This window comes from Pezoporus wallicus, unplaced genomic scaffold (genome assembly GCF_028554395.1).
Source record: "Pezoporus wallicus isolate ANWC-B61680 ecotype Strahan unplaced genomic scaffold, APGP_CSIRO_Pwel_v1 contig_6484, whole genome shotgun sequence".
NCBI classification, from domain to species: Eukaryota; Metazoa; Chordata; class Aves; order Psittaciformes; family Psittacidae; genus Pezoporus; species Pezoporus wallicus.
In genome coordinates, this window is record NW_026638903.1 from 2,380,466 (window position 1) to 2,397,061 (window position 16,596).

General features: G+C 40.2%; 1 protein-coding gene across 1 annotated transcript in view; it reads left to right on the forward strand.

Annotated features, from left to right (window-relative positions):
* The first annotated feature begins 3 nt into the window (after positions 1-3).
* The window catches only part of NME7 (NME/NM23 family member 7), a 91,761-nt gene continuing 75,168 nt past the window's right edge, over positions 4-16,596 (forward strand). Inside the window, exon 1 of the mRNA XM_057413107.1 lies at positions 4-10. Within this exon, the coding sequence (XP_057269090.1) occupies positions 8-10 (3 nt within the window). The 5' untranslated portion in view covers positions 4-7. The remainder of the gene's footprint in view (positions 11-16,596) is intronic.

A 16,596-nucleotide genomic window follows, 5' to 3' on the forward strand; every position in this document is an offset into this window, starting at 1 on the left:
CATCGCCATGGTGAGCGCCGCTGCGGGGCTGGGTCGGGACGGGACGAGCGGGACCAGGGCCGCGGAGGGTGAGGGTCAGTGGCAGCAGCTTCTCGCCGTCATGCCGGCCTCTTTCTTCTAGGCAGCTGTAGAGGCGGGCGGCGGGGCGAAGCTCAGCCCCAGGGCAGGTGGTGCCGAGTGCAGCTGGGAATAACGGCGGCAGGGCGGGCCCAGGGCTCTCCTCAGAGGCTGCGCTCGTCGGTGTGAGCGGGGTGGCTTAAGGTATGTCCTGGCCCGTTCTCTCGCTCCTTTCTGAGGGCTCTTGTGAGGCGCAGTCAGTAGGTAGTGCTAACCTGCCGTTAGGTCTCGTTGGGACCCAACCAGGAAGATGTTTGCATGTCCGAACTGCCCTCAGATAGGAACCGGCTAGTTCGGGAAACTGGGCTGCATCAGCATGAGGTCGAGGGAGGTGATCCTGCCCCTCTGCTTTTGTGAGACCCCAGCTGCAGTATTACGTCCAGCTCTGGAGCTCCCAACCACAAGAGGGATGTAGACCTGTTGGAGTGAGTCCAGAGGAGGCCACGGAGATGATCCAGGGGCTGGAGCACCTCTCCTGTGACGACAGGCTGAAAGAGTTCAGCCTGGAGAAGAGAAGACTCTGGGAAGACCTTAGGGCAGCTTCCAGTGCCTAAAGGGGGGCTATGAGAAATCTGGACAGGGACTTCTTACAAGGGCATGTAGTGACAGGACAAGGGGGAATGGCTTTAACCTACCAGAGGGAAGATTTGGATTAGATATAAGGGAGAAATTCTTCACTGTGAGGGTGGTGAGGCACTGGCACAGGTTGCCCAGAGAAGCTGTGGCTGCCCCATCCCTGGCAGTGTTCAAGGCCAGATTGGACAGGGCTTTATGCAACCTGCTCTAGTGAAAGGTGTCCCTGCCCATGGCAGGGGGTTGGGACTGGATGAACTTTAAGGTTTCTTCCAACCCAAACTGTTCTATAGTTCTGTGACCCAGTGGGAAGGCAGCTGGTGAATTTTAAGAGTAGAATACATTCCAGGTGCAGCAGTCTTTGTCCTTGCCTGGATCTTCTTTTTAGTAATGCAGGCATGTTGAGGCAGGGGCACTAATGAAAAATCAGTTTGCATTGATAACTGGCTGAGTCCCCTTTGCTGAAGGTGATAGCAAAAATCAGTGTAGCAAAGCTGATTAAAACCCAGCGATTTTGAATCGAATTTTGTACTTGAACACATATGCAAGATACATATGAGAGCCTGGCTGATGCAGCTGCTGTGTTCAGCTTTAAATACCTGCCTCAATAGCTCAGGTTTGCCCCTCTCCTCCAGTCTGTGTAGCAGCTTTGTTTCCACTTTGCTTTCAGAACACAAACTCAGGATCAGCATCTGCCACTAAAGAAGGAATGCTAGTGTTTGTTTTCAAATATAACGTTTGCAAGTCTGGTTTAATCCAGGCAGAATTGTAATTTTCAGTTCCATGTTGAATTTATTCATGTCATCAGAAGTCCTGCTTTTTGACTTTGCACAGATGTCACTTAGGTGGAATGTTTGCTTTGTTGTAGTTGATTATCACTATGACTGTGATGTATTTCTAACCTCCCTTTATTTCTGAGGTGGCACCAAGTTAACTGATTAAAGCAGTGTTAAGTCTTACAAAATGTTTAATGGTGAATTTGTTGAATTTGTTTTGAAAAGCTTTCAGTGACAGAAACTGCATGATCTGTTGTCATAATTCCATTGCATGATGATTTTTCTAGTTTACCCTGGTCTTTCAAGTGTTACAGCCCTGCTTCTTGCTTTTCTGCTTACAAAGCCACCCGTTTTCCCACTTATGTGCTCTTCCTACCGCCAGTTTCCTAAAATACAGTAAATAATTTGGTAGCTGAAAGACAATGGGAAAATAAGTGTTTTGGGAATGCATGCTGCCCGGTTAGGTATGGACATGGCATCCTGGGAAAGGGATAAGTTATGTGACTGTTAGACGCTATGACTTTACACGCCTGATCCATCTCAAACATCTTGAAAACATCTTTTTCTCAGGATCAGTGAATCAAACAATTGACTCAATTGACTCATCAAAGGACTCCTTCCAGTGGATTCAGGTATTGATCTACAAGCTGGATTTTAGCCTCAGGAACCTAATTATGTTCTGAAAGTAGTGAACCATTACTACTGTGTTGCTTCCAGACAGTAGTATAAATTGCATAATTATAAATGAATATTTCTACTCAGAAAAAACTGTTACAAGTCATATCATAGCCACAGAAAGAAAAATGCAATAACTTTTTAGTGGAATTAGTCTGGAGTGTATTTGTGTTAGACACTGTACTTCAGTCATACGGAAACAGTACACTGGAAGCAGTTGTGTATCCTGTAAAACTGGGCACATAACTGTGGTGGAAGCTAAGGGGAGAAATTACCTGAAATATCCTGCAGTTATTTGTCTTTTTGTGACAGCAGTTTGGCTTAAAGGTCTGCTAATCATTGAAAACAGTTTTCACTGTCATCAGATCACAGACAGTATTTCAAATCAGCTCCAAGGCATTCTGGTGTCTTCATTGCTGCTGTGGCTGATGAGCAGTAAATTCCCAAAAGGAAACTTGCTTGTCTCGTCTAAGATGTGCAGTCTCTCTTGGCTGCTGGAATTCATTATTCTTTAATGATGCCTTTCATATAATCAAATGCAGGGATATATTGAAGTTAATGTTAGTGTCTTTTTATTAATGGCTTTGGTGCACTCTCATGCTTCGAAATGTCACATTTCATACAGATACAGAAATAGAGCATTTGACAGAAAATAATGGCCTCTGTATGCAAGCAATGTGTCACACAGATACAGAGCATTATTGCAATTGGATAGGCTGTACACAGGTGCAGTTGGATTATTTCCTTTCTCTCCACTCTTTAAAACAACTATTCTTACCCCTGCACACTTGGCAACTGTAGCATACAGTACAAAGACTTTCTGAACAACAGCATAGACAAACATTTCTGTCTTGACCATAAAGAAATCGAGGCACATAAAAGCCAGGTGATTTGTCTAATATGATGCCATCTGGCTTTGATTTTCTGGATGTAGAAGCACATGGTCAGTGGAATTTTAGTGTCCAACTACCTTAGTTCTTTTTGCAAAGTTGGGAAAATAGATATGAAGTTTCCTGGGGTAGGTTGCCAGAGCTTGCAGTCTTGTAATTTTGACCACGGTCTTGAATATATCTGGAGATTAGCAGTTCAGCTCACTCCAACAGAAAATTTTACAAATTGTATGTTACGTGTTTGTTGTTATTACCATCAGTTCATTGGTAAAACCCCCAGCTTAGAGAACATAAACATGGAAATTCTCAATTTAGACAGGGAATAAAAATGAGTAATTTCTTAAAACACTTTGATTCATCAGTGGAAAGACATATTTCATGATTTGGAAAATGGAAGTCAGAAAATAGGATGTGAATCAGCTGTTTCTAGAACTCGACAAAAGTTGAGTCCTAGGTTCCTCATGGTCCAGCATATCATGGTGCAATCACATTTTCAGCTGAAGACTTTATAAAAGCAGTGTAGCTCATGGGGCAGCTGTGCAACACACCTTGGTTTACAGGAGTTTAATTTGGGAACCAGTAATATTACCCATACTGGATTAACTGGTAAAATGGGATAACTTTGGTGAAGAGCTGTCATTCAGAGCTGATCATAGAGACAAAACTCCTTCCTGCTAATAGACTTTCCTAAAAAAGTGCATGTTTATGAAATAACTTTTAACAATTTTCAAATTATATACTTTTTGTTGCAAATTAATTGCCATTAAAAAAAAGAAAAACCCCAAACAACAAAACACTACCAACACTAACAGCCAAATCAAAAACACAAACCATTTTTAGCTCTTCCAGGAAAAGATTCAAAATCTCCTCAAAAGACAATTTCCTAATGCTTAAGATTTGCTTCTTTGGTCTTAAAACAAGACTCAAGTTCACTAGAGTGCCAGCTGGTGATTAAATTGACTTTTTTCAGCTGCATCATGGCCTGACCTTTTCAGGTGTAAGATTGCATGACAAAAACAGCTGCAAAGACAGGTTTCCTTCCTTAATGGCTAACTGTCATTTGCAACATTTCATGACAGGGAAAGACAAAGTATGGTATGCAACGTGAGTTAAGAATAAACAAAATGCTATCAGGTAGCCTTTAAATGCTTATTGCATGGTGAGTCTTTGTATGAGCATCAAAAATATGATGTGGTTTCTTCTTGAACTAGTGTTTCCAAATACTGTTAATTTACTTCTTGAGCAGATAGGCTGTGTATATTGCAGAAAATGTAGCCAATAAAATTGCAGTCTTTGCCTTCTGTCAGCCAAATGGGTATGATGCTGCCATCTTTATGCGCTATATAAAATACCACCTTACAAGTTTAAAGTTGACAGGTTCGGAATCCATGGGATAAATTACCTCCTACTCTAGCCAAATCATGGCTTTGGTTTGCAGAAATTGCCACCTCTAAAAGTAATTTTAGATGCTTTGATGGCTCTTCTGATGGAGTGGCTCAAAGAGTTTACATTATAATAGTCAAAATTATCTAGGATTACCTAATGATAAATTCTGTACTCATCTCCGTTTATCACCCAGATAAACCCAGGTCTCTCTGGATCCTTTGGGTTATAGGTGCAGTTCTTAAAAACTTTGACACCTCTGTTCTCATTGTATGTTGGATTTCTTTTTTACATTGTCAGAAACTGAAGAGACTCAGGAATTACTCAGTGAACCATCACTGGGAATAAAGAAAAGTTACAAACTTTCAGCTGAAACTAAAAAAGAATAGAATTTGATGACATAGCTGGTGGTATTCAGGGAGTTGTTCCAGACAGATTTGATAGGGATAAAATTTATACTAAAGAATGTTCTGCCAGAGGTCTTAAATTTTGAAAGCACATCTAAATCATTGTTAATATATGCACACAGCAGATCTGTGTAGGCTCTGGGGAAGCTTGGAAGGATGGTAATTACCTTTGGTCAAGGAGCTGCCAAGCTATAATAAGAATCGTAGATAGATTATTTAGGTTGGAAGGGACCTCCAACCTGCTTAAAACAGGTCTAACCAGACAAGGCTTCTCCAGGCCATGTACAGGCAAGTTCTGAACATCTCTGAAGATGGAGGTTGCACCCACCTCTGGGCAGCCTGTGCCAGCGTTTGACCACCCTTGAGCTATTTTTTTCCTAATGCGTAACTGGAATGTCCCATGTTTCAACTTTTGTCCTTTTTGCTATCACTGTGCGCCTTCAAGAAGGGTCTAGGCCTGTCTTTGGTGTCCTTCACTTGGGTAGTTGTCGAAAATAGCAAGGTCAGCCTCAGCATTCTCTGAGCTGAGCAGGCTGTGTTCCCAGCCTTATATCGTGTCTTGTAAGACCCTGGTGGCCAGTGGCTAAACACAAAAACCTGAATGTTTTATCTTTTCTGTTCAATAGCATTCAAACACAATAGTGTGCCTCTGAAAAGCATTTTTGACTGCTCAGTTGAGCATTTTAGTGCCAGTTTCTAAAACATTGTGGTGATCTAGTATATCCAGCTAGTATACCCTGCCAATCATTAACTGGCTGGTGAGAAACTGTGATAGTAGGGAAAACCTGTTTTTGTGAATCCGAAGAGGGCTGTTTCCACGAATTGTTGCTACCAGGAATAATCACCACAAGTACTGTTTCCTGGAAGTAAGCGCTGTGCTTGGCCTAATCCTCCCAAACTATGTTGTGTTTACTTGTCTCCTTAGACAGATGGAAACAAGAGGCACTGATGCGTAAGCAGCACACCAAGGTCACTCAGTTGTGTTTTGTGGGTGGAACATGGTAGTTCTCTGCCAGCCAACAAAATAGAAAGAAAAAGAGAAAAAGCAGTGTAAGGTTTGATAAAGGGAATAAAATCTGTATAGCCGGGCTCTGGGACACACTGCTGCAGCTTAGTAATAAGAATGACAGCTTAGCAATTTTTTGCATGTATAACAAGAATATCATAGAAACAGAATGCTTTTGGTTGGAAGAGACCTTAAAGGTGATCTAGTTGCAACTCCCCTGCCACAGGCAGGGACACCTTCCTCTAGACCAGGTTGCTCAAAGCATCAATCCAGCCTGGCCTTGAGCACTGTCAGGCAGCCACAGCTTCTCTGGGCAGCCTGTGCCAGTGCTTCACCACTCTCACAGGGAAGAATCTCTTCCTTATTTTTAATCTAAGTCTCCCCTCTTTCAGTTTAAAGCCATTCCCCTTGACTGTACATGCCCTTGTAAAAACTTCCAGTTTCCTTTTAGTCCCCCCTTTAAGTACTGGAATGCTGTGATAAGGTCTCCCTGGAGACCTTGTATCAGGATATTCCCTAATCACATAAGCACATACAAAAGGTAGAAATTCTTTGTTTCTCACACTAATGCCTAATAAAGACGTATGTTCTCAGTATCAGAAGACCTCTGTGAGGTGGCCCTTGCAAGTTGTCCTGGAGTGCTCAGCTCTGATACTCATTTAAAACATGTGGCTTTAGCATTTTTGGAGGCCAGATATTGTAGGCCCCGTGCTTGTGTGTCAGCAGTTTTCCTGTGTGAAAGGACTTTATCACACAGACTGTGGTGATCTGTGCTTTATAATTTAGTAGTTTCTAAATCCTTTTATAAGGTTATTAATTGTGAGGCATGGTGCACGAGGAAGAGACACCATCAGACGGCTTTTTACAGATCATTTTGTGAATTAATTCTTGAGGTTTAAATAAGGTGCTCAACCTGTGTTTGAGCACCAGAGGGTGCTCCTGTATTTGCAAAGAAGTGGCTCTCTCCGGAGGTGTGTTCCAGAGAGCTTGTTTTACCCTCTGTATTTGCATGGAATTCTTCAGTAATTTTAACGACCTTAATTATGTTTTTAAGAATCACAGCTTTTGTCACGGGAACTTCTGTTCACATGTAGCTTGTCATTAGCCTGACTTCAGAATGAAGGATGTATGACCACGACATCTGTACTGGCTGAAATCTGGATTTAGTCCAACTACTTCAGAATTAATATTTGAGGCAATCTGAGAAAAAATAGTATTTTAATGTCAACATCTAGTTAAACAGCAGTGCAGACAAAATGCTTGTGTTAAGTGCCCACAGCAGTGAATAAGAAATGTGTCAGCAGAGTTGTTTGTCTATTTCACGGGATTGTAAATTGTTACTTGACTGTTGTAAGTTCTGACTGTTCAAGGTAGATGCAGGATGTGTGGTCTTTAGAGCATTCGCACAACCTCCTGGGTGCTAATGCTCGTGGTATCAGCTGGCTAAAGGACCCTTCCCCCTTAGCTGTGGTTCCAAGGCAACCAACTGATTCTTGTAAAAAATGCTTTTCAGAAGATTATTATGAGTTGAGATAATCTGAAGATGCTGTAGGCATTATGCTAGTTTGAAGTGCTGTTGATAGCTTTGGTTCAGGATTTGCAGGTGTTCCCTTATCAAACCTCTACTTCCAACTGCTCATAACTTTCTGAAATTTTAACCATTCGGCTTGAAATTTTCCAGACAGTTTCTACTGGAGGTTGAAAGTATAATGGAAGACTTGAATAAGAATGGGAGGGGAGGGGAAGGAAGAAAAATTGAAAACATCTCAGGATCCTAATAATAAAAAAAGTAAGTTCAGTGTTCCTCTGAAGAACTTTAGTTCTGAAAAGATTGGAAATTGAAAGCTGAATGTTTGTCAGAGGAATGGTCTCTATGAAAGAAGACTACCTTCGAGTATTGCCATCAGTTCTAATTTGAGGCCAAGTTTTGAGCCTTTCAAAAATGTTTTTTCTTGTAAATACAGGATAGATTGGATCTTGTAATGGGATGTGCCCAGGTAGCTCAATGTATTTGGATCACATACAGACACTAACCTCATATTCAAAGTTAGAGACCCAGCATTCAGCAGCTGACCATGGTAGTGTTAGTTTCTCCTACTGTGGACTGGTGCAAAGCACCTAAACTTCGTGCTCAGATGTAATTAGGTGAGATGATGTGTTATAAATACTGTTATGAGTCAGAGAGCATCTCTGCTTTTTGCTGGTATCATTGTCAGACTCTTCTTGAGTTAGTGGAGGCAGATAAGCACTGACTGCTCTTAGAGGAATTGCATGTGATCATGTAATTAAGAGTACAGTAATGTAATTTATGATCTGCAGCTTTATAAACAGGCATTAAATGGGGACACATTCCCCTGAAGACAAGGTGTACCTGGCCTTCTAAAGCTAAACCTGTCGTCAGAGCAGTCAACAGCAGTACAGCATCCTTTGTGAGCTTTAGAGAAATTATATTCCGTAATTAGAGGAATAACATGAATCCCGTAACTAAATACTTAACTATAATATATAATTGCAGAGGATTAGACTTAATGGTTGAAGATTTGAATTCTTGATTCTCTTTTATGAGAGACTGGGGAAAAAAGAATAGGTTACACTAATCATGCCTACACACTTCATAGGAAGCTTACAGAATTTACATAATCTAATAGTAAAAGAACAGTTCTTGCTTAGTAAATTGTCAGAACAGCAAGATAATTTCATGGATGGGAGGTGGGATTGCAGATTCCTAAATCTAGTAAGAAAACTTGGGGCCTTCAGCCTTTTAGAGCTGTGTTCATCACAACCCTTGAGCATATATGGGGGTGATTTACTGAACTGAGATCTCAGTCAAAGAGCGAGATTCACTTGGTTAGTGCTACAGAGGCAGAAGTATCCCTGTGTTACTTGGCAACAGATGGTCAGCCAGCAATAGGCATAACAGTACAAAAGGCACCTGAGAAGCCTGGGTACCCGGAATAATTTGGAGTCAGAAAACTGTGAATGTAAAGGATGTAGCACCTGTTTGCAGGAAGGTGAATGTGAATGCAGTCAAGTGTTTCATTGACTCATTTAATAGATTTCCAAAGATTATTAAGAGTTTTAATAATTTTAAGCAATGTTTAATTAATTTGAAAAAAGTTACCTTGAATTTGTGTGAAATTTTCGATATGTACAATTTGTTTTCTACAAGGGGAGGATAAAAAGAGATAAGCTTACAAAGTAATTCATGAGTGAATTTCTGAATGTGAGGTTTGGATTGAGAATCGTCAGCAGTCAAGACACTGCAAAGGAAATTGCAGTTGCCAGATGTTTCTCCATTGGAAAAGTGATCTTCTGATTTTACTTTTTGACCAAAGAAAAGCCTGTCAAGAAAGCGGTGGGAGGTCCAACAGCAGTGAGGGGGCTACAGAATTGGAGTTCTAAAAATTATACCAGCTCATGTGTCAGAAACATGAATAGAAGAGGAGGAGGAAAATGAGTTTTAAGAGACAGAGCTAATTGAGTGCTCTATCTACACAGTATTGTAGATTTAAGTTTTGCCTGGAAAATATCCTGTATTAGAGGAACTGTGAAGGTAGAAGATGGGTTGAATAACACAGCTTAATAGGCATGCACTGCTGGGGATTCATGTGGGTATTTAAGGTACATTACAATGTTGAAAAAAAAGAGCACTTTTCTGGCACTCATTGTCATTTGTGAAATACCACCAGTATGTCTGAAGTTTCTTATTTCTGCCTTGCAAAATTGTTAACATTTAGTGGCTGCACTTTTTTTGCCTTTCCCTTTTCTTTCACAAACGGATTTATTTAAAAAAAGAAAAAAAGAATTATTGATGATGGAGAATTACTTGTAGTGTGTAAATAGATTTTTTTTTTTTTTTCATGCAGCTGCTTTCAGCCTATTTGCCACAGAAAACCAAAGTTTGTGATCACAGTCTGTTGGTGTGTATCTGACCACTAATTTTTTCCCCTGGGAAGTTTGAAATTTAATGGCAGATTCAGTCAGATTTAGCAGAGGGATAATGATGTTCCTCCAGGTTTTACAAGATTGGGGAGAGGTGGGGAAAATCCCCTAAAGAATCTTTACAGAAAGACTTCAGTGTGAGCTCAGCCCTACTTAAGCATCAGAGAGTCCAGGTGGGTATGAGCCCTTATTAAATGCCTGAACTGAAGAGAGGCTGAATTCAAAACAGCCAAGAAACATAAGTATAGAGAACCAGGCCTCGTTATTTGTCATGTTTGCAGAAGTACTTGTTATTTAGTAATGACAAGTAGTCCTGAGGAAAGCTGAAAATAGTGGTTTGGGAGTTTATTTGTTTAAGATTGTTGCCTGTTGTAGTTAAACATACTGTTCTGCTTGTTCAGCCTGACGAAGATACAGACATCTGATGAAGAAGCAAGTGGTTTGCATTGTGATGGAGACAGCATACATCTAGCTAACCATTCCTTTGCCCTCCGAAATGCATCTCTCTGCAGCAGTCCAGGCATAGATTGTATAAAAGGAAGTTAAGCTGCCTAATTTGTATAAGCTAGAATTGCTTTACAGCTTTTATAATACAAGAATCCTTTTTATTTACTGATGCCCAGAGTGGCAAGCCCTCCCAGAGTAAGGATTTTGTTACAGCTGGAGAAAAGGATGCACAAAAATTGAAGTTGACTTGCCTGAGATTGCACAGAAGTCCATGAAAAGATTCATGTTGAACCATAGCATGGCTTGGGTTGGAAGGGACCTTAAAGATCACCCAGTTCCAAACCCCTGCCATGGGCAGGGACACGTTCCACTAGACCAGGTTGCTCAAAGCTCCATCCAACCTGGTCTTGAACACTGCCAGGAATGGAGCAGCCACAGCTTCTCTGGGCAACCTCTTCCAGTGCCTTACCAACCTCGCAGTAAAGATTTTTTTCTTTATATCTAACCTAAATATCCCCTGTTTAAGTTCATGCTTAAGATATGTCCCGTTTGATGTCTTGACTTTTTATGTAACTTTTTTTAGAGATTCCAATGTTTTAAATGTTTATTTTATTTTTTTCTTCAGCTTTATAGATTTATTTGCAGGGGCCTCTCAGATTTAAGATGTCCTTACATGAAAGAGGAGCACTCCTAATCCACTAGCTGAGACCATCTTTGAGCCTAATTGAAGTTCCATTTTTTTTTTGTGTGGTGTTCTGAATTCATAAGCACTCAGTGCTACTTGGAAAGCTGGGCATCCTTCCAGGCCTGCAGTTCCCTGGATAGATGCACCTGAAAGCATTCAGCTGAAAATAAAGCAAAGCTAGGAGGATGTTAGAATGGGAGAACAGGACAGCTAATAAGCGAACCATTTAGAGCAATCAAAATGCGAAGTATTTCTGGGGCTCTTAAGAAAGCAGGTGGTATTGTGACAGTGCTTTTATCTTTGGCCTGCTGGGGGAGTATAAGACTGTGTCTTTGAGGAAGGTGGAGCTAGATCTGGTTGAAATTCATGACCTGCTCCTCAGCCAAGGAGTTTATCAGTGACTTTCTTCTCATTTGTGCTGGAGTCCTCTGCAGAACCAGAAAGCAGAGTAAACTCTGCAGTGATGAATGGTCTGCCAGATGAGGGATTGGTGACTTAATGAATTTTGAGGGACTGTTTCAAATAATTCGTAGCAGGACTTAAATACCTTCTGTTAGAGGTTTATCTATGTCTACAACAGTAACTTCTGGACCCAATTCTGAGAATAATATTCTTGATGAAGGCTGGTCAGGTTCCCCACTTCAGCTTGTGGTCTGAAGAGCATGAGGCCAACATGTGGCTAAGGAATGCCAAAATGTACAACAATAGTAATTTTTTTGTAAAACCTACAAAGAGGTAAGACAAGGAGAAAGATACCTGTTAATCGGCCATTTCAACAAATGCTATCTTTTTTTTGCCAAAGAGAGTGGCTGGCAAACTCACATACAATTGTGATTTTTTTTTTTTTTAATCTTTTTTTTCCCTAGAAGCATAAGGTAAGTAAATGTTAATGCATAAGCAGACTACCTGATGTTGGGGTCAGTCAGCTTCTTGATATCTTCACCAGAAAGGTTTTAAAATAATTTATATCCTTGTCTTTTGATACCATTCTAATTTTCATAAAAACATTCTTGCTCTTCCAAAATATTTTTGAGAGTGCCACCAGTCTGGTTTGGGGGAACAGGTTGTAAAAGAAATGTTTTTCTTGAAACTATTGCCAGAATTTTAGAAAGTTTCAACAGGCTTTTTCCAGAAAGTTTGGGTTTTTTTGTGTAATATGTTCCTGTCTGCTGGTCCATCCTGTTCCCAGTTATTTTCATAGAAGCAGCTTAATTCTTAGATCAGTGCTTGACTGCAGGTTTTCCCTTTGATAGCAGTTTTACAAAATACAGAGTACAGATATCAAGATGGATCCTTTTGGCTATGATTCAGCTTTTACTGAGGTTCCTGCAGTCTTTTTATTGCTTTGTTGGGAGTTGATTCAGCTCACTTGATTCTTTTTCTCTCTGGTCTGATTTCAAAGTCATTGAGTCACTGAAAAGATCGAAGGAGCAGCAGACACGAAGCTGCCTACTTACAATGTAGAAATACTCTTCATGATTCCTAAGCTTGCAAATATGTGGGCAACAGGCCGTGAGCCTGTGTCGATGTGTCATGCATGTTGAAGTTCCTGATAACGTGTATAAGCCTTATAGAGACCAGATTGCTAATAGCATGTAAAGATGCATTTTCTAGATACCTTGGAGGTTTTCTAATTTTAAGAAATACTTTGATGCTGTTTTATGTGAAGTTGTCTTGAGTATTAAGTTAAAGGGATTATGATAAGCTGCAGGCTGATAACTAGTTTAGGTACATGTATTTGCTCCAGTCAATTACAGATCACAGAGATTACAGCTCAAAAGCATAAAGTGACAAACTTGCAGAAAAATACTAACTTTAAGCTTATAGATGGGACAGAATTACCTTTATAATGGAAAAAAAAAGAAACTCATGTGAAAGGCAGGATCTTAGTAAAAATATGTTGCCCATATAATAGTGAGGGGAATCATCTCACTATTCCTTAGGCTGTGGTAAGGCTGAGTGTGCATGTAACCAGTAATGGTTATGTGGTTCCTGATTCCCTGTGACCTCCATTGTAAGAGAAACTCTAGGATGAAATTTCTAGTCAGAACTAGAGGAAGAGGACAAAAGTACACACCCCAGAAGAGACAAATAGAATGGCAGTCAGGAGGCATCTTGAAGCTAGGAAAACGAAATCCAGAGATATGTTCTTCACGTTTCAGATGAGAGGGATAAAATTGTTTGTCCACCTTCCCATGCAAGTTGCTTACTCCCTGAACTGCCGTTCTACTACAGTTGCTTCTCATGAAAACCTTTGAAAGCTTTGCTTTTGTTTTACTGCAGAACAGAAGCCCTGTGGTAGTCTAAAAGGTTTACAGGACAAGAGAGCGTTTCCTGTCCAGCGTGCTAAGCATTCTGCTACCTGGTTATGAGCTTCCTTGGCAGCTATAGAATCATAGAATAGTTAGGGTTGGGAAAGACCTTAAGATCAACAAGTTCCACCCCCCCTGCCATGGGCAGGGACACCTCACACTAAACCATATCACTCAAGGCTCTGGCCAAAGATGTCCTCCATGTTCCAGAGAAAACATTTCCTTCTGCAGCAGAGTTTTTTGTGAGCACAGTTCTTTCATAAGTGCTTGGGTTTAGCTTCTAGAACTTATTCCCATACTAGCTGAGAATGACTGCTTCCCCCATCACTTTCAGAACTAAGTTCCAGATTTATTTTGTTTTTTAATTCATCTGTACTTCAGTAGATGTTTCTCGTGTGCGCAAAGCCATCCTACTGCATATTCACACATACCAATATAAACAAAAAAGTGTAAGCTAGCAAAACCTACACATGCATCCAAATGTTTTTCTGTACAGTTTGTTAAAAGAGGAAGGAAGAAAAAGATTATTCTTTCTGTATTCACAGGGGTGAACTCTTGACATCACTGATTTCAGTGGCTTTAGAATTTACCATGGAAGGGGGCTGTAAAAATTGAGCTCAAGACAGCTCCTCTAAAACTATCAGTATGTAACTATAAAGCGCACAGTCACTGCTGGGATTTTTAATGCTGGTAGTTTTTCCCCTGATGTGAAAAGTTATGAAAAATTGTGTCTCCCCCATTAGTTATTGCTTGGTTAATTGCTTAGTCGTGAGAGCGGAGGCTATGTGTGATTTTAATGAGGGCATGGTACAGAAATGAATGGAAAATACTGTTTTAAAGCAAGAATTTTTTGACTTATAATGTATTTATAGAGTCGATTTATTATTACTCAAGCTGTTCACAGTGATGTGACTTCACTAGTGACTAATGTGTTTCAGCCATTTCCTGGGGGAGTGAGGTGCTAGGGCTCCCTGGTCAAGGGCTGTGAAATCTTCCCACTTCAGGACTCAGTACTGGTCTCGAGCTGTGAGGTGCATTAAACACGATACCACCATCAGTGCTCTCTAATCACTCTGCTCTGGACAATATTTTCTCTTTGAGTTTCCTTTGTTAGGAGGATGAACAAGGATGAAACTTTGCATGTCTCCCATATTACTATCTCATCTTTGAGACTCCTTCCCATGTTGCAGTCCAGGGCACACTAGTGAAAGGTTGTGCAAGAAGGTTGTTTGCCATAGCAGTTCTGTTGATTGAGCAGTAAATCGATTGAAAGTAAGAGTTCAGAAAAGATGATTTCAGGGCTGTGAAGACTTAGATTTTTATTGCAGTCTTTACAGTATGTAATGGGAAGGGGACAGGTTTTTGTGTTTGTTTTTTTTCCTTCAAAAATCCTACTCCTGTTCTAAATAAGTTATTAGAAGTCTTTGTTCTTATTTTAAAAGATGTATTATGAGCTTAGTATGTACTCAGTTTTTTAAACTCAGGATTTTAAATTGGTTGTTGACTTGGAGTGGCAGTTTTACAGTGATGCCTGGCAAGGGCTCACCAGACCATGTTCACATTACTCCATGTCATGATTATCTTCAGGATTGTCTTTTAATGACTATCTGCAATAGCAAAATTGCAGTCCTGTGTTTCACAGTACTGTGTTTCACAGTATACTTGTCTGGAAGGGTCTTCAGTTTGCTTTTAATGTGGAATTTCTTCACTTTGCTGCGTGTGCCTCTGAAACCATCTACCTGTTCAAAGTCTGTTCCAAATTATTTTTACAGTGTTTCCCGTAAGCACTTAAGTTTTCTTCTGATAATATTTTTTACATTTAGAGATATATATTGTGATAATTTTATGTGTATAAAGCAGGAGAAATTCTAGTTATGGCCCAGGAGAAGCTTTACAGACCTTGTTTTGGTTGTTTCAGAAAACTGTTAGCTCTCCACATTTTCCAGATACAGAATAAGAGCCGATTCAAATTTTCCTGTTTGCTGATGACATTACTGGGCGTTGAGGGGTTAGGTCTGCAGTGTTTTTCAAGTCTAAGTTACTTTGCATTTGCTTACAATGCTAAAAGAAGATAATACAGAATGTTCGTTTTTGCCATTCAGCTGGGTAAGAAGCCCTGGCCAGCAGAGCTTGCTGAATAAAAATATTAATAGCTCAGACATTCATTATGATCTTATAAAATGAATTTCAAATGAATCTTCGAACCAAGGTTGCTTTAAATGAAAAAAAGCAGACCAATTCCTCACCAGACATGTAGTTTCTGGTGAGAAACTGCACCACACAATGTAGTTTCTCACTGTAAACATGAAGATGCCATTTACTGATACTGGTGACTAATCGAAAATCTAATGGTGTTTTCTTTGCTTATTCACAGAAACACATTACTTCTCCAAGACAAGTAAGCATTTAGAGGCTTTGGAAGGTTTGCTTAAATGAAAATTAGTAGTTGCTCTGGCAACTGCTACCTAGAAAATATATTTTAAAGTGATGCTATAATATGAAATAAGTAGCATGACGTAATGCAATTATAGATGTCTTCATGTTGTGAGGAGGCCCTGATTAAGAATGGTGCATCTTTATTTATTTCATGGATCAGTCACTAGTTAGCTTCTTAAACAGTACTCCAGAAACAGGGCCATTTTTCTTTTTAGACAGCCTGTTTGGTAGAGAACTGGTTTTTTGTAGCATCCATTCTTGACAAGATGATGGTCAAATTAATCAATCAGATGTCTTCCAGCAGTGTGTGTGTATTTAAGATCAAGGTTGAAATCAGTAATTTATTGTTGTCTGTCAGCCATTATTATTGCTTATTGTCAATATAGAAAAATTAAGGTATGAATTTTGACATAAGAAAGAATTTGTTCTGGTTGATGTATCTCCAGGACAGCAGCAGCAGCAGCAATGAAGACACAAGCATGTCTAGCTTGAGTCAGGGCCAGGAACCAGGGTAAGCCCTAGGGAGGTTTTGTGCTGGATACTGCACATAAAACGTGATTTTTTAAGTGTTGTCAAAGGCTGCAGTGTGTAGAGTAGAGATAACACAAAAGTTACAGTAGCTCATGTAAATAAGGCTTTCGGTGCTGCACAGAATTCTACAGGTAGAAGTGAAAGCTGCATCTTCACAGAGCAGTGTGCTGCCCCCATTGCATAGGTCTTTCTCTGATATAATCATATCTTTGTTTTGCAGTGTAAGGGTACCATAAAGGCTGACAAGAGGGTGGGGCACTTGCCATGATGCTATTAACTGAGCAGGAAATTGTTCTTCATTGTCTCATCCTTTCCAGCTGCTGTTTGTGTTAGGACTTCAACCTGCAAAAGCACTTAGTCATAAGTCAGTTTTAAGCTGAAGTTGCTGAAAGAAAAAATGCACTGACAAGATCACT